This window comes from Sebastes fasciatus, chromosome 14, assembly GCF_043250625.1.
Source record: "Sebastes fasciatus isolate fSebFas1 chromosome 14, fSebFas1.pri, whole genome shotgun sequence".
In the NCBI taxonomy this organism is placed as follows: Eukaryota; Metazoa; Chordata; class Actinopteri; order Perciformes; family Sebastidae; genus Sebastes; species Sebastes fasciatus.
Window position 1 is genome coordinate 7025279 of NC_133808.1, and position 26920 is coordinate 7052198.

General features: G+C 41.4%; 1 protein-coding gene across 19 annotated transcripts in view; it reads right to left on the reverse strand.

Annotated features, from left to right (window-relative positions):
• Nucleotides 1-26920, reverse strand: part of tns1b (tensin 1b) — a 203583-nt gene that overhangs the window by 29402 nt on the left and 147261 nt on the right. For 12 of the 19 annotated variants that reach the window (XM_074658331.1, XM_074658325.1, XM_074658334.1 and 9 more), the window contains 11 exons: nt 25892-26063; nt 25177-25227; nt 24917-25039; nt 23070-23134; nt 21118-21201; nt 20187-20299; nt 19997-20057; nt 17465-17540; nt 13773-13902; nt 13521-13588; nt 12949-13069 (listed from right to left, as the gene is read on the reverse strand). In XM_074658331.1, coding sequence (XP_074514432.1) covers nt 12949-13069; nt 13521-13588; nt 13773-13902; nt 17465-17540; nt 19997-20057; nt 20187-20299; nt 21118-21201; nt 23070-23134; nt 24917-25039; nt 25177-25227; nt 25892-26063 — 1064 coding nt within the window. The remainder of the gene's footprint in view (nt 1-12948; nt 13070-13520; nt 13589-13772; nt 13903-17464; nt 17541-19996; nt 20058-20186; nt 20300-21117; nt 21202-23069; nt 23135-24916; nt 25040-25176; nt 25228-25891; nt 26064-26920) is intronic. The other 7 variants (XM_074658327.1, XM_074658335.1, XM_074658340.1 and 4 more) reach the window with 1 other exon arrangement.

The window sequence follows — 26920 nt, forward strand, 5'->3', positions numbered from 1 at the left end:
ATCAAAAGATTACTGTGAATCAATGTGTGTGAGTGCAAGCTCGCTGGGATTAGAGAAACAAAGGCCAAGGTAATGGAGGGTGGTTTGGAACAGTGGTAGTGATTGATATTGATGTTTACCTTCAATGGTATGAAGGTGAACATAAGGTGGCCCTTATGGTATGGCTACAGGTATTTGTATTCCACAAATATGCGGTAAAGTTAAACACAAAGTCAGTTTCTAAAATAACATGTCTCATATCCACGTGTATCGAGGCTTCGGTATTTAAAAGTGCCATGCAACCTAAACTGTAATCTGCTAGGAGTAACCTGTAGCCGGTATTGGTCAGAGGTCGGGACTATATTTAGCACAAATACTACTGAAAACAAACACAAATGCATAACACACACATGCACCATGTGCTATATATCAGGCAGACAGATCATCCACGCCGAGCATTATGTTTCACTCTGGATGAGGTTGTGTCTCAGGAAAAGTCATCAGCGGTTGTTAGCAGCAGGGTTGCGTAGGGAAAATTTTGAGGGCCAAATGAGGCGAGCGTCTGATGAGCTGGCTGTAGCTATCTCGCTCCAAGAGGTGAGGAGAAGCTTTGATGGGCTAACTCTAGCTAGCTATGGTCTGGAGAAACTACAAAGACGGAGCCACTTCATTTTGCCTGCAAGCCTTTATAGTTTACGCAGTCCTCCTCAAAGTCTGCTCTTGTGCTGTAATCAACATAAATGCTTCAGGCACAAACGGGTCTTGCTCCTGACCACATACTTGGATACTTATTAGAGCTGTATCAATATGATTCTTTACACCGAGTTGAACTGTCAAGATTCTTTGGTGTACAATCAGGCGATAAAAACTTTGTTTGAGATTATTGGGATTTAGAAATTCCCATTGTCCCAAATGACTGCTTTTTATCCCTCACTTTTCAAAATGCAAGACAGAAACACAGATCTCTGGTGGTGCTTTTGTAGCATCTTACTAAAGGCCCAGACACACCAACCTGACATCAAAGAAATAGCAGCGATGAAGACCACCATTTGCGTTGCCTCACGTCGCCTTTGTCTTGGCCTAAAAGTCGCACTCGTAGCAAAGACTACAGCCGACGGCCAGTTAGCACGTGCCTGCGTGAGATGAATTAATTCTCCCAACCAGCAGGTCACGGTAGTCTGTATTTGTCATTTAAAAAGGGAAACCGGAAGACCGAGGACGGCGGATATAAAAGCAGTTGTTATGACACGTACATGAAACAAAGCGGCGTTTGCCGACCATTTTCAGACCACTCTCACTCACCACAGCTTCATTCCAGATGGCCATGTGGTTGTGAAAATATCCGTGTATTGGAATGATCAGATCAGATGAAGATGAAAAATGAGAAGAGCCTTCTGTGTTTTTCCTCTTGACTTTACTTGTTGAAAGGAAGAAGCAAGGACGGCCCGAATCCTCTTTTTCCCTGATTTTCCTCCCATTTTCTCCCCAATCTGGATAAGCCAGTTCCCTCGTACTTAGGTTCATCTCACTGCCGTCTCAGTCTCTCTGTTGGCCTTCACATTGTACCATCAGCCATTTCTTTGCACCTGCCAGCAGGGACGGAAAACATGACTGGGATGGCGTAACACTTGTAGAGGTTATTGCTATCTGTTCACATCCCATCCCTATCCATGCAGGTGCCCTGAACAACCAGTAAGAGTCACTCGTGCAGTTACACGGGCATGACCCCTCACCGGCTCTCTCCCTTCCTGGCTTTGTGTTGGTAGGAACACATGAGGTACCGCTATCGAGGGCTGAATGAATCCTAAACCAACTGATGAAGGCGTACAATTGAGAGAAATCGACTTGGCCGCTACGTGTTCCTTAATTTTACTAGCAGTACAACGGCTAGCATAACACTGCTTTTTCTAAGCAATGCTCCTTGTGAAGTGAAGAAAACAGTGTTATGACAAAGACCAGGAAAGGGCGGTGCATGAATAGAACTCTCTTTTAAAAGAAAGATAATAACAAGGGAGGAGAGGCCAGTGTTCCCAGTGGAGCCAAAATGAAAGCGTTTGAGTTCATGCTGAAAACGTAGTCCCTCTTTTCTTGTGAAGTTCATCTTCCGTGTCCGTCCACCCTTTGGCTCAGGAGGGGTCCATTCAGTACACTGAGTGACCCATGCAGAAGGATGCCCCGGGCCAATAACACACCCGTAACGAGACATCGGTGCCTGATAAAGAAAGTTCAACTCTTGGTCTTTGTCTCTCTACTTATTTTCCCATCCTTGCTTTTACTTGATTTCTATGTGTCTATTTAGCACACACACTTAGAAGGACTAACAGATTAAGGAAAAAGGGTTAGGTAGACCAGTTGCCATGCAAAGCCATCTCATATTTGACTGTCTGCTGGAAACAGTGTCCATCAACTGCTGTCTACTTGAGGTGACTGCAAAACAGCAGTTGAGCTTGAAAGGTTAGGCTTAGAAAAGTGAATTATGCAGAATTTACCGGAATTATCAATGTCCTGGTTAAATATATCCACAAGAAACACTGTTGATTGAGATTTAGTGACTTGTAAGACATCAATACTGGATAAAAGATCTTGTGAGAAGCACTTGTGGAAAGTGATGATGATTAATTACGGCTCTGCTGTGGCATATTAGCCAGATCAGCTGTGTAAAGATGGCTGGAGAAAAAGAAAGAGTGTCTGGCCAACAGCTGGAGCAAAGCTGCATCCTTGAGGAGGTAACAGGCCACTCATTTATTCCCTCCCATTATGGACTGCAGATAACCCTCTCACCCAGGATTAGCCATGTCCTGCAAAGATCTTTATAATACTCACGCTGTCGCCCAGCAGAAACCCCTTGTCCCTGTCCCCCCGCAGCCAGGGTCCAAACGGGGACACTCAACACAAGGCACTTGTTCTCTCTTTGTGTCCAATGCAGTCTTTCTCAGAAGGCCTTTATTTTTCTGTCTTGGCTGTTATGCAATCAGAGTTGCACAAGGTTTGGAGTCAAAGCAGCCTAATCCGTCCAAAGCCTCGGACTAGACTGAGGGATTGATAGCATGGAGGCCTGTTGCCAACACAAAGGACCAGACGTTTCACCTCTGCATCTTCTTGGAGAAACGCCACGGCCAATGACATTTTGATGATATCACATTCTTGTGGAGCAAGTTGGCTTTTAGCCTCAGGGGGGAGGAGGTGGTTGTCAGAGTCGGCTGAGAAGCGTCAGATGTGAGAAAGTTGAGGCCAGCGGTTATCACAAGAGGTGGACAGCTGCTGTCCAGCTGCTGTCCAGAGCCTGATGTTCACACTCAAATCAATTCACACAAACTCGTACAAGTTAATCTCATCTTCATTTAATCATGACACAACGCATCCGGAACAGCATGACTACCTTAACATCTGCAGTATGGAGTCACGCTGTCCTCCCTCATCCTGCTGAAGGACCCATGAGCAAGATGCTGACCTCAGACAAAGAACGTATATTGCTAAGAAATTAAAGTAAATTGTTCGTTCCATTGCATCATCAGCGTCCAGCAGCAGAACTACACCTCCGCCGTTTTGGACTGAAAGCGACTACCGGACACCAGTAAAACATCCAACTACAAAGTGGCGTACAAAAGTAAAACAAGATTATTTCTATTCAATGTTCATAATTTGAATGTCTCTACTGAAATGGCCTACTTACTGTGCATACTATTACAACTATTTACTTACTCACTTATTTAATTATTAAACCTTTTGCCCGGTCGCTGCCCAGAGGAGCATAAAGTGAGCAATGGACATAAATGAAAGTTAGTAAAAATCCAACATGCAGATTTTGAGAGCAATCTCAAACTTTTTCATGTCAAGGACCTCCAGAATCGATATCCAATAGACCACAGGCCATGGATGTACAGTATAAGGGCCGTGTCCTGTGCTTTTGCCCTGCGTGTTAGTAAATAGCCTACAACTAAATTAAATTATGTTTATGTCATGGTACTAGCACTACTAGCTACTGGCCGATAGCCGGTTGTTTGGGAACAGAGACGTTAATACATCCACCACGGTACAGGCTTACAGTATACAGCCCATGGGTGTATTATACGATAATAAAAGTGATGAATTACAGCCAATATATCCATTATTACAGCCGCATACAGCTAGCAGGAAGCTGGCAGAACCGGATATGTCTTATAAGCGTGCAGGGCGGTGCAGTCCCGTGGGTCTGATGCACGTTCATTATGCCGAGGAAAATAACTCTGGATTCAGTTATTAGTGAATTTTACAACTTTTGATTTAAATGAGGACTATTTAAGTGTTCATACTGGCAAGTTGATTTACCTAAATAAAATATCTTCTGATTTACAGAAGTCTCTTTATACATCCATGGGTATGAACTCATTGGCTTTTTCAGTCCAAAATGGCGGCAGCTTCGTCTCTTTCCTTCTATACTCTTTGCTCCAAATCAAGTATGCAGTTGACCCTGACCTCCTTGTTGTGGGGGGTGGGGGGTCAGTCAAAAAGAGTTTCCCTACCAGATCAATTCATGTATCAGATTAGTATTACCTTTTAAGCACCATTATACAAAGACATGAGCAACATTTGAGTTGAGGAAATTCAAATTAATATTTAGATAACTATTTTGGGCTGAAAGTAGCTGAAGAACCAGGTGAAGTCAAATACTAAATGAGCAGGACTCATTCAGTATTTAGCCACAGTAATGTATCAACAGTGCATTCATTTAGAATTAGTAATGGCTATATTTCACTGCTGTCTTTGGTAATTTACTGCTCACCTGGCTCTTTAAACTACTCTTGGGCCGACGGACCATTTGAATCTCAATCATCCGTTTGGCCAAAACATCCTCAGCGGTGATATCATTCTGTTGCATCAACTTCTATCATCACCCCCCACCCCTGTCTGGATCTCAGCAGGCAACACAAATACAGACTTAAATTTGACTTGACTCATTTGAGCCCCACTCTCTTGCTACAGGAATGCAACAACACATAGTCTGTGCCCAACAGGCCAGGCACGGTCAACCCATCCCTTCAGTTTGATAAGTTAAGGCCGTGGGGACGGGAACACAGACATCTCCCTCTGATTAATGTGTAAGGGATCAAAGAGGAAGCATTTACCTCCTGGAGAGAAAGTGCCAAACAACAAAAGACACACACACACACATGCACACGCACACGCACACGCACACGCACACGCACACACACACACACACACACACACACACACACACATTCACACATTCACACACACACAAACACAAACGCTGCCTCTTCTCGACAAAAGGAAATGCTAAACAGTAACTTATCAGAAAATAAGCTTACATAGAGACATCAAGGAGACTTGACTCATTTTGTCTACAGTATCTGAAAATGTAATTTCATGGCCATCAAAAAACTTAATGTACAGTTTAATGATAACCATAGACTGAGAAGTGGACGTGACATCACCAATTGCTTTGTGACTACGGATTTGAAGCCTTTAGTTCAGCATTTTGGCCGACGCCATCTTGGTTTTTAGGAACCAGAAGTGACACGAGAGGGTGGAGCTAAGTACAACCGAACAACGCCGTGGTAGCGACCTGTCAATCACAAGGTAGCCATGCACTGAAGCATCCCCTGCTTTATGGTCTATTTAACTCTAAATGGGACCATGATTTACTAAATGAACATCATGATGTACTGTAGAAGACTTGAAACTAGCGATTGAGACCATAAACTCATGTTTACAATGTTTACTGAGGTCATAAATCAAGTGAGAAGTATAGGCTAATTTTCTCATAGACTTCTATACAATCAGACTTCTTTTAGCAACCAGAGGAGTCGCCCCCTGCTGGATATTAGAAAGAATGCACATTTAAGGCACTTCGGCATTTGCTTCACTTTTCAGACCCAGAGGTTGCCGTCTGATGATATTACAGATTTATCACAACTTGGTTTTTATTTTTGTGGCCATTATTTGCTGAGATCTGGGAACACTATTGCTACAATGAAGTTGACCACAATTGAGGCTTTGTCACGGCGGTCGGCGTCCGATACCGCTGCACAAGTTACCCTTTAACGCCTGTATGAGACGCACCTGGCTTTCCATTAACTATAATGTAAACCCATCCACGTCAATATTAAACGCTCAGGGGAAGTGCTGTGGTGACGTAGTTTAAAGAGAGACACACAGGATGGGAGGGAAGGAGAATGGTTCCAACAAACACAAGGTTTTAATCCAGGAGACCGCTGTTCCTGTCCCATGTGTTAACTTTCACTTTCACGTTACAATCAGCTGTTCGTTCGTGTCCCGTATTAACAACAACAAGTCCCATTTTCACTGTAAAAACGTATTCATTTTAAGCCAAACCATGTTGTTTTTTTGTGTTTTTGTTCAATTCACAATATTAAGCATGTGTTTACTGCGACCGAAGAGTGACGCCAAGAGGTCTGACAAAGTGTCAGTATGTGACGAGTTGGGAGGAGAACGTGTTGGAACATCTGCCCGCTTGTGTTTCTTATCCCTTTAGACTTGTCACCACATTCCCAGATCTCAGCAATTAACTTGATCAGTAGAATACTATTATTCCTGATGGGAATGATGGCCAGAACTGCAAAAATAGAGCCAAGATGTAATAAATCTGAATTATCCTTTTAAGCCACTAAAAAACAGACAACCATATGTGCCTGCAACGTGCCACAACTTTTCATCAGTACTGAATAAAAGCATTTGTAAAAGATTAAACTTCAATGCATAACTTTCCATGTGAGCGTGGTTGAAAAAAATAAAGATTAACATATAAAACACAATGTGGCCAAGTGTTTGGATAATAAACAACCTGATGTCAAAAAGTAATTACGTTTCCAGATAGAGAGAAAATCAAGTTTCTGGTTCGCTGCAAATCACTGAGAGTCCTACTCACATGTTGTGAAAGACGTCAGCGGCTGACTTTGTGACAACTTTTCTCTGCGGCGTCCAGAGGACAGACTGGACACAGGTTCACTGCTGGACTCAAAGCTTGAAAAAAGGCGTCCGTTGCCTCATGCTGAGGGGACATCGAAGAAATGCTGGACGCAAATTGACCATATAAACCGCTAGATTCTGTCCGTCTGTGCTGAGCAGCAGCATGCACAAACCCACTCTGACATTCTCCGTCACTCCTCCTCCTGTGAATGTGTGCACAAAAGAGCTTCACAGTCCGCCTTTAACTCCTCCGACTCCTCAGAGGAGAGGCAGATTCTGGGAGAGAGAGAGAGAGGATCTCTTAGAACTTTAAGAGAGAAGTAAAGTAGTATTAAAGCAGCAGTAGGCAGATTGGAGCAAATATGATTCAAAAAAAGTTGTTTTTATAAAACGGTCACTATATTCTGACAGTAGTGCATGAGACAGGTAATCTGAAAAAAAAGCATGTGCCTCTGTGTCCTCCGGTGCTCCTAACAGCATCTGCAAGATTTCACAGACCGGAGGAAAACAACCAATCAGAGCCGAGCTGGAGCCTTGCCGTCTCTGAGCAGCTGTCGATCACTCGCAAACTCTGATCAAACTGTCAAACTAGGCAGTGCTGATCAAATATTATATATTATATTATTATATAATATTATTATATAAACCTTGTTATGTAGCGTTACGTTAGAAAAATCCGCTACGGGTGGTTGATATTTATTCAAGCTAGTTAAGTTGTTAAAGTTGTTATGTTGTGTTGTTACCTTATCATTTTACCACAAACCATGATGTTTTCTCTAACCTTAACCAAGTAGTTTGGTTGCCTAAACCTAACCAATCGTTCCACAACGTTAACCACATGTCATTGTGCATTTCTAAAAGCGTGATACCTGGCTGATATGAAACGTATTTATGAAACATTTTTTTGGTTCAGAAACGTCGGCATTCAATGTATCTGTGGTTTGCAAATTTTTTTTCTGCCGACTGGGTTGCAGTGAGGTTTTTCTAACCTATAGAAAAAATGTGAAGTTCCAAGTCAAAGGGTAACATATGGTGCTGAGGTCTTGCCCACCCAGCAGCAACAGGTCATAAGGACCAAGTGCATTCTTGTTTGATGACTTGTTTGACAACTTTCATCAGAGATATACCCTTTCTTTTGATAACCACAATTGTGTGTGAAAGTTATGGTGACTTCAATCATGTAAAGTGTGATATTTTGGATGTTTCCTTGTTGTGTTTATGCAAGGTGCAGGCACGACAAAAATCCCTGTGCTGAAACCCACAGCAGCTGTAGCTGTTTTTTACGGGATAAACACAATGAAAGTCAACATCAATCTTTGGAAACCGACAACCACACAGACAGCGCTTACCCAACGTTGAACCCAACAAAACATTGGCCCTATAATTTGAAGCTTTATGCAATGCCTTGATAAGCAAAGAGTTGTTGTAAGTAGCCCAGCGCCTTCCTCAGAAAAGCAACTGCAACCCAGACAAACTGTGAACACAACAACAACATCTACAACACTTTTTGCTTCTAACCAACACTTGTGAAGATATACTGTACGTCTTCTCCCGTTTTCCCTCTCACCTCTAAAAGCCATTAAGTGCCTTTTCAGCACCAACACGTGTGAAGCCAAATGACAGTGGAAACACTCCAGTTTCCTGGAAACCCTTACTCTCTTGTTCCTGTGAGAGGGAACCATTTTTTTTAACCGAAGCTAAGGCTGTTTAAAATGTGTATCAGTCTGACTGTGCTGACTGAATGAAATCTAGTCACAAACGGCCACTTATTGGACACGTTTTAATACTCGTGGAGAGCTCCATTTCTCATGATTGTGTGTGTGTGTTTGCGTATGTGCAATCGCTTGCATTTATCATGCGTTTCTGCTCATGTCTAAAGCTATAATTATGTTCATGTATATGTGTGTGTGATGAAAGTCAAGCTGAGCCTTGACCACAGTATCACCATCATATGACAGAAGGCAAGATGATGCAGGCAGCTTGGACCGGACTGAACTAAGATACGTGTACAAACACAAGAATCAGAATCAGAATCAGATCAGAATCAGAATGGTGTTTATTGCCAGGTGTAAGAGGTATACACTAGGAATTTTCTTTGGCATTTTTGGTGCGAGACAAACTGTATAATAACAAAAGAATAGATAAAAACAAAAGAATAGATAAAAACGTTAGAATAAAATAATAAAAATGTACAATTTACAAATTACAATAAGCTATAAACATGATATAAAGATAGTGCAAATATTGAGAGAGGGGGGAGAGTCAGTGTCGGCAGGGGTGTGGGGGGGCAGTAGTGTGTGTGTGAGGGAGAGGCAGTCACAGGGGGGCGGATGGGCTGTTGGAGAGCCCCACTGCCATGGGGAAGAAACTGTTTTTGTGACGTGAGGTTTTGGTCCTGATGGACCTTAACCTCCTGCCAGATGGCAGAGTCTGAAAAAGATGGTGTCCAGGATGGGAGGGGTCGGCCACAATCTTCCCTACCCTCCTTAAGGTCCTGGAGGTGTACAGCTCCTGGAGGGAGGGAAGGTTGCAGCCGATCGCCTTCTCTGCAGAAGAAGCATGCACGCACGCACGCATGCACGCACACACACACAAGCTCACCTCCACTGAAACAGAATGAGAGGAGCCTTACACCTATTCTATTTTAGCAAGGCCTATTTCAAGCTGCCGCCGGGACACTTTATAGGCAGTGATAGAAAGTAGCCAAGTAACCTCTGACCTTTGGCTATCTGGGAGACCAATAAAACATTCGGGGAGGAGGGGAATCAAGGACATCGAATAACCAGCGAGTATCCCTCTTCAAAAAGGTCATTTTGTGACTTATCCTTTAAAGCTGCAGTGGGTAGAAATAAAGCAAATATGATTAAAAAAAAGTTATTTTTATTAAACGGTCACTGTATCCTGACAGTAGTGCATGAGACAGCTAATCTGAAAAAAATAATGTTCCTCTGTGTCCTCCGGTGTCCTCCGGTGCTCAAACTAGGCAACGTTGATCAAATATGAATCAATATTCTGTTACTGTAATGCCTATTTCTCACCTCAAATGTTTTCAGAAATATCTTGTAGTGTACTGTTTAGCTATAAAATTAGAAAGTTTGCCAATAGTAACACTCTCTCTCTGAAAGACCTGTGATTGGCCAAAGTCTCCCGTCACAGGCTAGATTTTGTACAACAATATGCTGAAAAGTTATTATGGAAGTTTTGCCCAATCATGCCATAAACATTCTGCCTACCCCAGCTTAAAATGCCAGAGGGGAAATGACATTCAGAAATGTCAAAATGCTAGAATTTCTATTTTAGTTGTGGTTTTTCCTCAACAAATCCTTATCTTAATGAAGAAGTTCTATACAAAACACAGCAAAGTTTACTGCTAACGTAGTGTTATGCAAATGATATGAATATATATGTTTCTGAAAACATTTTTCGCGACAGATATAACAGAATATTGATTCATATTTGATCAGCGCGGCCTAGTTTGACCGTTTGATCAGAGTTTGCGATTGATTGACAGCTGCCTCTGTTGAATGAATAGTGTTCACTTTCACTTCATGAAAAATGCTTTAAATTGCAGTAACTTTGCAATTGTTGCAAAATGATCATTTGCAGGTGCTGGAGGAGAACAGAACCTCTGCATGAGCTGATATAACAGACTGCAAATGGTTATGCACACAAACAGGAGGAAAGTTATTGCAGTGCTTAAAAAACAAGCTGACCATCCCAACAAGCGCAGTACTTTGGGACGCCAAACAACAGGCTCGCTGCTATCACTATAAGGGCGTAGCATTGCTTCCTTTTTTGGGTGGCAGAGAAAGTAGCACTTTGGTCACAGAGTGACCACCGCTCCCTCGACAGGAAGGCCCTTTCCATGCCTGTGGCTCAACGCAGGAATGTCTCGCACTGCGCTCCCGTCCCACAGGGCCGTCGGCTTCTCTGCGGTCGTAATTTCACCACAAATGAATTCAGCGACAGCAATGCCGTATACTCCCTTTCAAAACATGATTTACCATTCACATCGAGGACAGCGCGAAGACCTCATAATGCTGATTTGGGGGGCAACTTTGTGATGCATTAAAGTGACTAAACAATACTGTATACTCAAAAAGCTGAAGCATTTATACCCGCAGACACAACTGTTAGCTTGTGTCTGGTTAAACTTAATAGTGACTTCAGTCTGACCCTGTCGCGTGGGAGTTTTAAAGACACTAAAGTGTGTGAAATGGTCTTTAAACTCCATTAGGACGCAGGCGGATTCTTTCCTATGTGTCACGCAGAAACACAAAAGCAGCCTTGTTACAGAGGTCAGTTTGGTTAAATGCTGTTCATGTTTGTGTGTGTGTGTGTGTGTGTGTGTGTGTGTGTGTGTGTGTGAGAAAGAAAGACAGAAGCTGAAATAGAATCCCAGCTTCTTCTCAACCACATTAAAGTGCATTTCCACGGTCACATGTTCAGTTCACTGATGTGAAGAGACCTTTCAGTGAGAAGTTCATGATGAGTATGTCACTAAAAATACACTTCAGGAGACAATCCACTCTCTGATACAGCCAATGAAGAAAGCTTGTGCAGGAAATTAACTCCTACTCAGGTGTGTTTGCTCCAAATTGACAAAACTGTTCAAGTGATCCAGTATTATTGGGTCACATGTAGTTACGTGGATGTGATAGTTTATAGGGGGTACACACTACACGAGAATCAAGCCGAATTTGGGCCCGATTCCTCCGTCTCGACAATCGATTTTTTGATGGTTCTAAAGATGATCTTTCCAGATATTCCTGTGGTGTGAGGTATGTCAAGAACATTTTTTACATCCCCGTTCGGCTCATAAGTCCATCCTGGCCGCACCGATTTCAAATCGTAAATATTAAACGTGTTCAGTTTTTACGACGGGATATCCTGTTGTGTGTGGGGAACGCCGAGAACAGCCGATGACGCAGTCACGTCGGAAAGGACGATAGAGAAGCCAATAGAGAACCAAGCTGACTGAAGTGGAAGGACAACCGCCGCCGTCATGGCGACCGCTCGAAGCATAAAGTAGTTGTAAGATGGAGCTCAGAAATGGAAGACCAACTTGTTCATTTGTGGCAACAACGCCAGAATTCATTTAACATGTCTCCGTGACTTCATCCATCCATCCTTCTTGAATTTTCAGTACAAAGTAGAGCAAAAACTAACATTGATCTTCCTGCCCATTGTCCGCCATGTTTGTTGACACTAAAGTCACAATTTTGCAAGATTTAGGTTTATCTTTTTTGTTTTTTGGGACTCTTGTTGTTCATGAATGAATCTGTTAGGGTGTGGTGTTCTGTTTTGGCCAAATTGTTGCTCTCCACACACTATAGGAACAAAACTGTTAAATTGAACAGAACATGTCATAATGTGTGGGGTCTCTCACTTTTTCAACATCTGTTAAGATTTGTAAAGACTTGTAGTGTGGGCCAGCCTTTACTTACTTAAAATAAGTTAAAAATACAAGTTGTGAGAATTATTGCATGTTAGCCTAAAGTGGCTATTAGGGCCATGGCTGTAAACATTAACACCTTGTTAACTTTACAACACGCAAGAGCTGGGGAAGGTGGGGGGGGGGGGGCAGAGGGAGTTCTGCCTTCTTTGTGCGATAGACATAAAGACAACATATATGTATTCATTTTGAATTGTGCTGTATGTGCAGCAAGGTGAAAAAGTCACTACCCAGCCCATCTCCTTCATGAATCACAAGTGAAAGATGAATCATGTGTTATGAACCCAGACACGCCGCGTTTGGTTTTCTGACATATCTGGGTCTTCCACAACATGTACAAAGCAGCAACAAGTGGTTATTTCTTCCATGGTTGCGTCTAGCGCAAATGAACACAAATGATACAGGCGGTCCAACTTGCGTGAGAAAAGCGAGGCAGAAATTTGCCCCGCTCTTGGTCTGAACACAGCCTTAGTGAGTACATACATGTTTTTATGTTTGGACTGAACTGAACTCAGGGACGTACGCAGGACAGAATCTGTAGAGTTTAATTAAAAAAAACTACAGTATATTCCAACTGTTCTTACCGTCTGTGTTGTCCTCACAACTCTGATTGAAGTTTTCGTAGGAGTCCCAGCGGATCAGAGGGTCTTGTGTGTTGTAGTCAACCGAGACGCTCGGCCCGTTTTCCAGCTGATCCACACCTTGACCCGAAGTACAAGGAGACAGAGCAGAACATGTGAATGTCTTTAAATCACAAGAGAGAGAGAAAAACAGATCACATTCATTCACATCAAACGAATGAAGAAGAGCCTATAATCCTTTAATTATCATGAGTTTAACTTACAGTGATATCATTATTTTTTCCTTTTGTTCGCTTCATTTGATTTGAGTGACAGTTCCTTTTTTTCACTGAATGAACAATAATCTTTTATAACAAAATTAGAAATATGAAGGTGCAGGGCATCATGTTGACTTGTACCAACTGATAATGTCCCTGGATCAGATCCAGCCGCGGTCTTTTCTTGCATGTCATCTCACCCACATTTCCTGTCTGCATCTCTACTATGTACTGCCCATTAAAGGCAATAATTACCTAAAAAGTCAGAAGTACAATGTGTGCTCCAGTATACCAATAAAACCGTGCACATTGATTCTTACCATGTATCTTCTCTGGTCCAAAGGAGAAAATAAACTCCACTTTTCCATATTCTGGAAACCTGTCATCTGCACGCAGGAAATAAGAAATGGAACATGGTTACAGCAAAACGATGAACGTATTAATTGTACATCATCAATCATTGCAGCAGCAAATGGAAGGAAACATTTACAAACAATAGGAGGAGGTTGAGATGTTTGCACTGAGACAGTCATTGTGGACATTCTTAGGACTTTATCCCAAACATCTTACCTTTGAACGTCTCATCAAGCTCATCTTTCCCGAACACAATCCCCAGGTCGTGAACAGCGCAGGTGTGGAACTGCACCCGGAATATCACGTCTCGGCACGGGCTACGGTAGCGCTTGTGGTAGCACTTGAGCTGGAGGGTGAGAACCATCAGAGGAAGTTCAAACAACACTGTACAGTAGCAGCATTGCACCAAGCGGTGCCAACAGAACTCAACAGGCCAGTTTAATAGGGTTGGATAGCAGATTCCTTTTTAGCTCCACAAGTACACAGACTATCAAATAAATAACCATTTCAGGATGTTGCTTATTTATACAATGTGTCAACTCCGATAAGACCCAAAAAACAGGTTTTCAGCAAAAATAAACTGCAGAATCAAATCACTTCTAAGAGCTGAACAGCTGAGCTGAACACAATATGAAGTGATCTTTGTGAAACACGAGCCAGAGACATGCCAGCTTGATTCAGTACTCGTTCTTTCTCTACACTTGCCCAGAGCTAGAGAAAGCCTTCAAGACTTATATATATTAGGGCTGTCAATCGATTAATGCTTAATTAATCAAAATTAATTAATTATCTGTTCAAAATGTATCTTAAAGGGAGATTTGTGAAGTATCTAATACTCTTATCAACAAGGGGGGGTGTAATTATGCTTGCTTTATGCAAATGTATGTATAAATGTATTATTGGAAATCAATTAACAACACAAAACAATGACAAATATTGTCCTGAAACCCTCACAGGTACTGCATTTAGCATAAAAAATATGCTCAAATCATAACATGTCAAACTGCAGTCCAACAGGCAACAACAGCTGTCAGTGTGTCAGTGTGCTGACTTGACTATGACTTGCCCCAAACTGCATGTGTTTATCATAAAGTGGGCATGTCTGTAAAGGGGAGACTCGTGGGTACCCATAGAACTCATTTTCATTCACATATCTGGAGGTCAGACGTCAAGGGGACCCTTTGAAAATGGCCATGCCAGTTTTTCCTCGCCAAAATTTGTTTAGCCTCCTTTGCGACAAGCTAGTATGACATGATTGGTACCAATGGATTCCTTAGGTTTTCTAGTTTTGTATATATACTGTATATATATATGAGACTGGTATCTTCACACTAGCTTTAAAACTGCAAGACAAAAACACAACACAAACGGCTTTAAGGGCAACACTAAAACCCCACACAGGAAAATCTTCTCTTTCCCGCCTGCTGTTTCCTGATGGGCAGCCTGGACCTGTTAGTTTTTTACAAGGACCTCACATTTACAGGTACTGGAAGAATATCCCTCAACACCAAACAACTTGCAGCTCACAAACTGTGGCTGTAAAGAATTTTAAAAAACTGACATAATTATATAGAATTTACCATAATGCAGAAAGGAATGCAGGAAATCAACAGCAGCTCAAAACTGAATTGGAATATGATTTTGAGGAAGGTGGGACTGACTTGCGTTCCACAAACCTATTTTCTACGTGTGGGGCCAAATAAGACCAAAACATATAAGGTTCCCAAATCCACACAAGCACATAAAGGATTGAGGACGAGAGGAAGGTAAAGTAGAATATCCTGTGGCTTTGTGCAGCTTTCTGGGGATATGGCAAACCTCCCGCCGAGGGGTCCGTTTCACAAGGAACACAATGCTGCCGCGCCAAGTTTGAGAACAAAAGTAGAAGGAAAACATTAATTTTAAGCTTACATGTTGCCATTAGAGCCCTGACACATTTTCATTTTCACGCACAGGCTTAAACCTAACCAAAGCCCTTTCCAGCCTCATGTGTAGATAAATAATCTGCATTGTTAAAGGAACGGTTCGACATTTTGGGAAATAGGCTTATTTGCTTTCTTACCGAGAGTTAGAGGAGAAGATTGATACCACTCTCACGTCTGTACGGTAAATATGAAGATAAAGCCAGCAGATGGTTAGCTTAGCTTAGCATAATGACTGGAAACGGGGGGAAACAGCTAGCCCGGCTCTGGTCCAAAGGTATGAAAAAAGTCACCTATCAGTACCTCTAAAGCTCACTAATTAGCACATTATATCCTTAGACTGTACATAAAAAGTGGACGTAGTCACCATGACGTCGCCCAATGGTTTGTGGACTACAGTTCAGCATTTCGGTCGTTGCCATCTTTGTTTTTTGCAACCAGAAATGACACAGAGGGTGGACCGGACAACATCCCCTGCTTTATGGTCTATTTGACTCTAAATGGGACCATAGTTTACTAAATGACCATCATGCTGTATTGAAGAAGACTTAAAACTAGCGATTGAGACCGTAAACTTATGTTTACAATGTTTATTGACTATTTTCCAATGGTTCCAGTGTTTATGCTAGGCTACGCTAACTGCAGCTTCATATTGCCCCACAGACATGAGAGAGGTATTGATCTTCTGAACGAACTCTCGGCAAGGAAGGGAATGAGCTCATTTCCCAAAATGTTGAGCTATTCCTTTTAACTGTTTGCAAACTTGAATTTTGGAATTAAAATGACGAACACACTGGCCAATGAGAGAAGCAAACAGCCAAAACCTGAAGAATTTGAATCTTGGTCATAAAGATTTTCCTCTGAATATCTTTTTTTTAATCTAAATTAAAATTAAATCTAAATTTAATCATTAGTCTTTTTTTGGCAGTCATATTATCCATAACTCATTTCCACAAACACATACCAGTGCAGTTTTTAAATGCAGGAGCACACTCCACGCTGACTAATGTCTCTCCCATTCGGCCATAAGGCCACAGCTCACATTCCCTGTGTTATCTGAATAATAACGAGCATCGGCGGCCACGGCCCGGCGCGATGATGCATTCAGCAGAATCCATTAGTCCGTCTTAAATAAAGGATGAGATATGAGCTCAGCTCTGAGGGGCCAAAACGGAACGGCCTTGAGCATACAGTAAGTGCTCCTTTGAAAATTCTCCACGCTGAAGTTATGAGCCCCGAGGACATCTCATGGATAACATTATGGCCTGAATGACAGCAGAAGCAGAAACTTTGCTGATGTGTGCAGTTCTTCTGCTTCAACGAAATGTAAAAGAAGCCACAGGTGCCACTTTATTGAGGATCTCTCTTCTTGGAACGAGAATGATTTTATAGCAATCCCCAAAATGTGAAAATGTCTCTCACAAAGAATTAAAAATAACCATCATGTTAAAAATAGCAACCTGTGTATCCCAGATGCAGTTGTAAAGGAAGTACATCGCCATTTTGACGTCATAGTTTCCAGCAAACATATTGTGTGCTAATGAGGGACTATAAACTGCGGTAAAGGACCCGGTCCAACTGTCTTCCCCTAGGTTTTTATGGTCCTATTTCTTCTATGAATGGACTCTATAAACTGCTGCAGCACATGCATTCAGTACATACACGTCATACACATCAGCTTGGAAGAAAACCAACTGGATTCCCTCAGTACTAATATACAATAAAAATCATTGCATCCTCCGTACATGTCTGCAGCTGCTCTCATCGTACGATGATAATCATCATTTAACATCCATTTATTTTTCTTTCTGTCTGGCAGTGGTAACACACTGGAAAAAGTAAGACAATAAACTTCCTCTGTTATTGGCTTCACACAGGAATTAACCCAGTAACATTAGGAACTAAATCTCCAGTTTCTTGTTTCCTTGTTGAAATGAGACAGAATGTGATACAGACACTCTCACACTCACTCACACCCATTCTTACCAGGATGTCCCCTTTCAGAAGAAGACCAGGTTCAATGGTGATACAGATGCTGGTCTGGCTGTCACCCTGAACATTACTGCAAAAGAAAAAAAAGAAAAAGCATGTTAGATCAGTGATTCTCAAAGTGGGGTCTGGGGACCTCCAGGGGTCCGTGGCGCTCTGCCAGGGGGTCCGTGAAAAGTTTTCAGATTCATTCATTTAAATTATCATGATATCATTTTCTTTTACTAATGGCTTCATAGTTCAGCGAATAATTTTTACATTTTTAAATCTACAGTATAATCAGCCTAGTTGCTAGAAAAAAAAACTGTTAGCATTGTACGTTTGCAAACCACTGATACGTTGAATGCGGACGTTTCTGCATTCGGTCAGAGCAAGTGACGCAGTACAGCGAGCGGCGGGCAGAGCAAGTGACGTAGTAGCAATGCTGTTTTACGCAGTGCTGTTTTACGCAACGCTGTTTTACGCAACGCTGTTTTACGCAACGCTGTTATGCTTGTTGCGTAAATTATGTAACGTTATCTAAAAAAGTCTGCTAAGTTTATTTAAGGTAGTAACATTGTTACGGTTGTCACGTTGGTACGTTATTATTTTAACACAAACCATGATGGGTTTTTTTCTAACCTTAAACAAGTAGTTTTGTTACTTAAACCTAACCAATCGCTTCACAACGTAAACCACGTGGCGTTGTACGTTTCTGCAAGCGGGATACAGGGCTGATATGAAACATATTTACGGAACTTTTTTTTGGTTCAGAAACGTCAACATTCAACATATTCTGTGGTTTTCAGAAACTTACAAAGCCAACATTTTTTCTGACTGGGTTGGTAGAATAGTGCATAGATTACATTTTAATCTAACGAATCTATAACTCTTAGTCTCTGCAAATATGTTTAATATATCCCTAGGCTAGGTCAAATCAAGACATACATGAGGGGGTCCTCAGTATATTCTCTATCTCGTAAGACGTCCTTGGCTGGAGAAAGATTGAGAACCTCTGTGTAAGATAACAAGCCTGCCTTCATCATTACTGCTGTAAAAATGATCACAGTACAATCCAGCATCACTCCACTGCATCAGTTTTCTTTTTGATGTTGATTGTCTGGGTATTACCATGCCCACATGATCTACATCGCCTACTAACAATCCCTTATTCGCTTCAACAGTGGTCATCATGGAGCATAACGGCGGTGCGGCTCTGGGCTAGTTTTGGGTATTAGTGTCTACATGATTGTCTAAGTGGGAGAGTAGGATCAAAGGGTGGAGAGTGATAATAGAGAGCATGTGAGAGAAAGTGGGGAGGAATGTGATTTGGGGCTTTAAGCGGTTGACAGTCTGGAAGTTTATGTGCACTGATTGTGTCACACTTAGTTATGGTGTATGCTGTGAATGTGTTTATAGTATTGACACTATTGTAAGAATGGACACAGTAGAAACAGTTCCATACCAGCAAGCTTTACTATTTACAGTAGTGACTTTAACACATTTCATAACAGCTCCACAGTTAAAATGAGGGGAAAAGGCAAATAATGAGATACAGGCCGGACATATAGGGATCAGGGAGCTGCACTAAGACATATTAATATTAGCCATAACAACTCCAAAAAGGGGATAATATGTAAATGCTTTGTTCACAGCTTGCCGCGCTGCCCCCAAGTGGCCAGAAATATTCATTAATGCAGCGTTAAGCACCGCTTCATGCTTGCATTAGAGCCGAAGACTTTTGTCATTTGTCAACATTTGTATTGAAAAGACTTAATTTGAAAATATTAGTTAATATGTGTCTTTAACTTTGTACTCAATTTCCAGAGTACCAACCAAGTGGGCCGTATTGTGTTCTTTCCATTGCTGAGTCTCCAGCTGCAATGAGTGACAACATTTAAATCTACTAATTAGTTTATTTTGAAGGTATTAATGTACTAAAGTACTAATTAAGTGTATACTTTGCACTGTTAGATATAGAAGCTCCATGATCTGACCTTGGCACACATGTTTTTCAGATAGGAACAAGCATATCTTTACTGTTCACCTAGATATAATAATCAAATGTGGATTAAATGTAGCCTGCATGCCTGCCTCACCAATCAGTGCAGCTCTCTCCTCCTATCATCTCCTGTAACCTCCTCTCTTCCAAAACAGCTACAAAAAAATCATAGAACCCATTTTTTTTTTTCATTTTTCCTGGCCCTGGGAACCAGTGGGGTCCTCTGGCAGGAAATCCCTGCAGGCGTCCACACAGATGCCTGTCTGCCTGTTTCATTGGCTCTCCAGTCACAAATAACACTAGAAGTGATTGCGGGATCTAAAGTAGGGAAACAAGAGCCTGCAGCTGGGGAGGCTGGCTAAATACAATAATGTGAGGCAAGCACAGAGTGTAAACTGGCAAAAGTGATGGTGTATGTGGATATTGGGGAGCAGGGGAGTTAAGGGGAGAGGCTATAAAGGAAAATCTGGGTTTTTTACTATTGAGCCATTACAAGCTTGCCATCCCTGGAATCTTATAAAAGCATTTGAGTGCGAGTTCAGACTTACTAGATGCCAGATGTGTACACGGGCTGCATGGCCTGGTAGATTTTGAGAAAAGGACGACAACCTGGAACACAATTTTTATGAAAGTTATTAAAAAATTAAAAGTGTGTGTGTGTGTGTGTGTGTGTGTGTGTGTGTGTGTGTGTGTGTGGAAATGCTGATGTGGGAGTGCATTTCTGTGCACGACACTTACCTCCTTTAGACTCGAAGTTGGGAATGCCGTGCATGATGACATGGTGTAGGAACAGGGGTTTGTTGTTGATCTTGATGTGTCCGGAGAGCAAGCCGCTGAAGTACTCCACATACCTGAGCAAGGCAGACGTAGAGAAAAATGAATTGAGACAAAAGGGATGAAGGTATAATCATGTGTTCATCACAACAAAGAGACGCAGTCTTTGGCTTTAACCTCTACAACAATGAATGTTTTCAGCTCGTCGGCCGTGCTGATCGGGTCCACCTTGCACCTTGTTTTTATTGTAAACTCAATCAATCTACTTAATGCTTTAAAGCTGCACTAATCAATGTTTTGTTTTATATCAACAATGGATCAAATGGCTTTGTGTAATGTGAAGAGGTTGCAAGTAGTGACAAAACCCACAGAAAATCACTACCCAAATCTGCACTCCCTATCAGATCTTCAGAACCTTTTAGCCTCTTTTAAAAGTGATAGTAGGCAGAATGTTTTTGGCATCATTGGGCAAAAAATCCATAATAACCTTTCAGCATATTGTAATTCAAGTGTTCTGAGAGAAAACTAGACTTCTGCACCTCCTCATGGCTCTGTTTTCAGGCTTTAAAAAATCTAGCCCGTGACGGGAGACTGACCAATCACAGGTCATTTCAGAGAGAGAGCGTTCCTATTGGCTTATCATTCAACGGAGGCAGCTGTCAATCACTCGCAAACTCTGATCAAACGGTCAAACTAGGCAGCGCTGATCAAATATGAATCAATATTCTGTTACTGTAATGCCTATTTGTCGCATAAAATGTTGTCAGAAACATCTTGTAGTGTACTGTTTAGCTGTAAAATGAGAAAGTTTGCTCCGGCTAGTGGGCGGTGCTTGGTATTTCCTCAACTTTCTCATTACAGTCATGCTATAAACAATAAGTGAGGGAAGGCTGACCTTTTCTGAGATGGCTGGCCCACAGGAAGCACTTTGTCTTCATAGAAGCGCTTCATGGCAAACCTGTCCAGAGCTTGGTCAGCACTGCAATCAAACAGAAAAAAAATTGGTACACATGAAGGTTAACTTACTTTTAAAGCCCTTTTATTTCCACTCAAGTATATGCAATGTATATATACTTCATCTCAAGTGTATAATGAGCTTTATGTGTGTGCAGCCTTCTCACAGTAAGCTTGGTCGTGCCATGTTAGACATCTGTCTGTACACCGTGACTTGAGCAGAAAATGATTTTGATGCAAATTAAAGCATTATTATAGCATTATATAGTTAGATCATCTCTCACTAGATCATCAGACATAGATGATTCATAACATTTCCTATCATATCAGGCAAGGTAACCTATGTGTGTCCGGTACATATCTAAAGATCTTGCCGCCAAAGTGGCCTCAGTCTTAATGTCTGACAGCTGGTTCTGTGCAACCTCTGTTACATACATATATTACAATATTGTACGTGACATCTGTATTCTCATGTGGCAAGTGTCAGTCTTTTCATGTTCTGGTATTTTGCTGCTACTTTAGTTTTCAAAGCGACTTCACGGCAGCTTTAAACAGATTTGTGAGATGATGAGTTTATAGAGAAAGAGAGGAGAGGGTGTTAAAAGTTTGTCTTGGTCAATTAGTGTTTTTCAGAAACAACACCAAGTCATGCGCTCTTCTGATTGTTTAACAGTCTGCTTTTTGTAACAGAATGGCATTTTACTATGACATAAAATTAGGGGTGTCAAAGTTAATGTGATAATAACGCGTTAATGCAAATTAGTTTTAACGGCACTAATTTCTTTAACGCTTTAACGCAGCTTGCCATTTTTAGGTTGCAGCGGGCTCAGTGTTAAAGCTAGAGTGAAGATACTGGCATCATATGAAACTAGAAAAACCTACGGAATCCATTGGTATTAACCGTGTTATACTAGCTTGTCGCAAAGGAGGCTAAATCATGCTACAAATTTACGCTACATTTTGGCAAGGAAAAATTGGCATGGACATTTTCAAAAGGGGTCTCTTGACCTCTGACCTCAAGATATGTGAATGAAAATGGGTTCTATGGGTACCCATGAGTCTCCCCTTTACAGACATGCCCACTTTATGATAATCACATGTAGTTTGGGGAAAGTCATAGTCAAGTCAGCACACTGACACACTGACAGCTGTTGTTGTCTGTTAGGCTTGAGTTTACCATGTTATGATTTGAGCATATTGTCTATGCTAAATGCAGTACCTGTGAGGGTTTCTGGACAATATCTGTCATTGTTTTGTGTTGTTAATTAATTTACAATAATAAATATATACATACATAAAGCAGCATATTTGCCCACTCCCATGTTGATAAGAGTATTAAATACTTGACAAATCTCCCTTTAAGGTACATTTTGAACAGATAAAAAATGTGCAATTAATTTGCTAATTAATAACGAATAACTATGGACAATCATGCGATTAATCGCATTTAAATATTTTAATCGATTGACAGCCCTACATAAAACAAATCCAGTACAAACAAAGAAAAAACGGGTCTCTTATAACGTGTCTAGCTAACTCATTGCTTTCTGCTCATGATTATTATATCAAACACTTTTCCTTGGATTTCCCCAAATAAAAGTGTTTTCTTCCAGTCTCATGTTCCACCCCTCTTCCTTCTGTTCATCACATCTCCGTCCGTTCTTCCAATGTGGGCTTCAGTCTTGTGATGAACAATGCTGGTTTATCTAGTTTTTTTCTCCTCCTAGCATCTCCCCCCTCTGCCTGTTTTTCTCCCCTTCTATTTTTTTTGTTTCCTGAAAATTTACAGATTAATCTCGCTCCCTCTCTCCCCTGTTCTGTCTGACTGTCCTTCCCCTCTCTCTCTTTCTCTTACCCCTCTGCAGTTATAGTTGAGATTCATTATAGACCTACCTGGCAGATATGTTGCTGTAATGCATGTAGGCTGCCACCACCACTCCAGTTCTGCCCCGATTGCCCTGAAAACATATAAATCAAGCATGACTCAATTACAGATTTGATCTTCCAGGTCATGATGGTGTCCCAAAAACAAGTTTTCCACATCTTTATAATATAGAATTTGCCTTAATAGGGTTATTGGGGTAGTTTTATTCGGGTGTTGTTTTTAAATGCAAAATTCAAGATCCAAATGTAAACCAAAGGGTAGGCTCACCAAAATTCAAAACACAAAAGTAGGACCTGCGCTCTTTGGTCTCAGCTTCCGTCAACAATGCTCATAAAATATGAATATATAAAAGGGGAAATGTAAGTATGTAATAATGAGAAGTACTAAAAATATACAGTATATACAAAGGATGTAGTATGTATAGAGAAGAAGAATATGTACACAGAGAAGTTTAACAGTTTGCAAAACAGTATGTAAAGTAAAAAAAAGGGTAAATAAAGGATAAAGTGACAATGGTAAACTGACAAGTGAAGCGCTCAAGAGCTCACAAGTTTTAGTCCCTTGTAGAGGTCAAAATCCAAAATTGCAGGATCCTACATTTCCCATAATGCAATTTGATAGCATCTTTTTGTTGAGCCATAGCTGCCTAGTAAATGCCCACATATTTCAAACTCCATTCACCCAGTTTGTAACTGTCTGTTATACATGTAGAGTATCCAAGCCCAAGCCTGATGACATCATCGGGGTTATTTATTCAGGCTTCAGAGACCTCCTTAAGAACCACAGAGGACATTTAATACTGTTGTTACAGGCTCAATAGTACCCCTCAGGACTTGTCAGCTGACTGGGAAATTGGTAGAGTACCCCTTTAAAGATTATTTACATTAGTAATATCAATTTCAATCATAAAAAAAAAAATCTATTATATATGTAATAACAGGTATAGCTGTTATTTATATGGCAAAAAAATACTTGCATTTAATGGGTAGTTCACCGAGCCGAAGTTCAAGCACATGTTACTATGGCAACAAAGCAGTCTCGGATTGCATTCATTTCACATATCCATCCATCTTTAAAACAAGGGTCACTGTGGAGGATAAGTGTGTTCCACATTATAAATATCGCGGCCGCTTAAACAGCGTGGAGCCCAGTGGAAATGATTTGTTGATACGTGTAAACCTAACACGGCCTGCTTCCTTAGTGACCACCACAACCTCCAAGCCCACACTCACACACTCATGACCGGCATTACTCAACTCCAAGTAAAATAACACCAGTTGTTATGGCAGCCGACTTGTTTGTAACCTCCCTGTGGGAACATGGTGGAATGCGGCACGGATCCCATGGTTAATTCGGATGTTGCAAAACGCAATCAGAACAACGGTGGGGTTAACATGAAAATGATTTGGTATTACGCTCGGGACCTCGGCCTAGTGGGTGGATTTGTATATACTTTTTTATGGTTTGTGCCGGCATGTTTAGGAGCCAGACGAGTGTGGTTTGCCACAAGAGTATAATGTGATGCAAGTAAGTTTAGGCAACAACACTAAAGTATTGGTCAATTCAGTTTTTATTGTATTGTTACAAGTAAAAGGATAAATAAACCAAAGTAGACATGATGAGTGGCGTGCCTCACCTCCCTAATTTGTGTTTTCCTAACCCTCGCCCAGCACAACCCAACCCAAACAAGCACACAGAGAGACACACTCTCACACACACACAAACACTCCGCCCTGAACACACACAACAGCTGCAGCCTCAGGAAGTGGGGGTCCCGAGAAGAGCCTGAGAGCACCCTCTACTGTCTACAGATACCACTGTCAACAGCAGCGTCCTCACCGTCTCTTAGTCTCACCTTGTTGTGTATGACCACCACATTGTGGCTGTCGGCACTCAGCCAGGTGTCCATGGCCTTGCAGATGCTGCAGATTTTGTCCAGGGCTGGAGCATGGTGGTCAGGCCAGCCGAAGTCCAACACCTGAGAGAGGAGAGAGAGAAACTGTCAGACACAGGGGAGGAGAGGGGAGGAGAGGAGAGGAGAGGAGAGGAGAGGAGAGGAGAGGAGAGGAGAGGAGAGGAGAGGAGAGGAGAGGAGAGGAGAGGAGAAAGGCTTACCTTTGGATTAAGTTGGCTGATGTCATAACGCTTCTCACTGAGGTTGAAGAGCTAAGGAAGAAGTATAATTAAACACCATTGTTACACATTCTTGGCATTACATTGTACAGTATATTGACAGAGAACACAAAATGTTATTTGCATAAAAATCTCCCTTTAAGGTATATTTTTAACAGATAAAAAAAGTGATTAATTTGCGATTAATCGCGATTAATCATGGACAATCATGCGATTAATCGAATTTAAATATCTTAATCGATTGACAGCCCTACAATTTGTATAAATGACATTGTTTTACAAACATACACAGTAGGTTCTGAGTCTCACAAAACCCACTAAAACTGCAGAAAAGTTTCCCACCCTTAAGGTTCAGTAAGAAACAAAGTAGTGAACTGTATCAAATAGCAGCAGCAATGGCTGAAATCAAATAACATATCGGTGAAGGCTAGGAATTTGGGTGAGTTTTCAGCTTGACTGCAGTAGCAGCCACTGGCCAGTGAACGCCACATAGCAATAACAACAGAGATGTACGCTCTGCTGTGTGAATGTGTGTGTAGATATGTAACTGTGACTGAGAGAGATCAGCTGATGATTAACTGATCCGGGCAGCTCTAATGATTTCATGTTCCTGCCTGAGCTATTTGTTTCATTTATTGTGAAAGTTAATTGCTGTGTTCCTGCCAGAGTCATCCAGATGTTCACAGGAGAACTGTACCAGGTAGTTGTGGCCGTGTTTGGAGCGCAGCATGGAGGCGACCTCCCGCAGGTTGGCGGCGTAGCTCTGCTCTTCCACACTGCTGGGGAAGGAGACGGAGATGATCCTCTCTGTGATGTAGATCAGGTCCAACTCGTAGCTCTCATCCAGGGCCTGCAAAAGACTCACACTCCTGTCGGAGAAAAGCAGAGAAGCATTTTGTCTTCAGTGTGGGTTATTGTGATGAGTCAAACAGCAATTTTTCATATCACAAGCCCTGCTGCGCAAAAACAAAACTGAGGTAAGCTGCTGGACTGCAAGATAGGCTAGGAATTTAATACCCAGAAGTAATGCAGCACATGTGATTTATACACGAGTGCTTGTGTTTATCAGACCAGATAGTGCGTGATCACTTCAACCACGGCATGAGAAAGAGTGCCAAAAGGCCTAAAGTTGGTGTGTTAATGCTTTAATAGGCTCAGTTAAAAGTGATGGATGCTCCTCTAGCGGTCACAGTTGGTGATTTAGGCAATAAGCTGACTGTACAATCTGCAGTGTTGTTTTAACAGTGTACAGTAAATCAATTTGAAATAATCCCGAGTAATGATTAATGAGTATGATAAGAAAATGGCTGTATCTCAGAAACTACAAGTAGCACAATCAAGTATTTGGTATCTATGAACTCCTAATAACATCAAAGATGTGCAAACATATGCAGTGCAAAATAAATATTTCATATGGAAAACATTTAATAAACATAATTGTAGTGTTTTTCCTAATTTTTCAAAAATTCTGACATTGATCATTGATAAAAGTGTGATTTTTTTTATGTGATCAAAAACATTCGAAGTTCTACTGTTAGATATTTGCCCAAAGTATGTCTGTACCAAATTTCAAGACTTTTGACCAATCAGAACAAATGTTGTGGCATTTTTCCTTATCATACCAAATATAGTCTTTGCGTCATTGTCCCACGATTCATTCCAGTGATTTAATACGGACACACACATTTCTTTCACAGAGATGTTTCACAAGACGCATCATATTAGG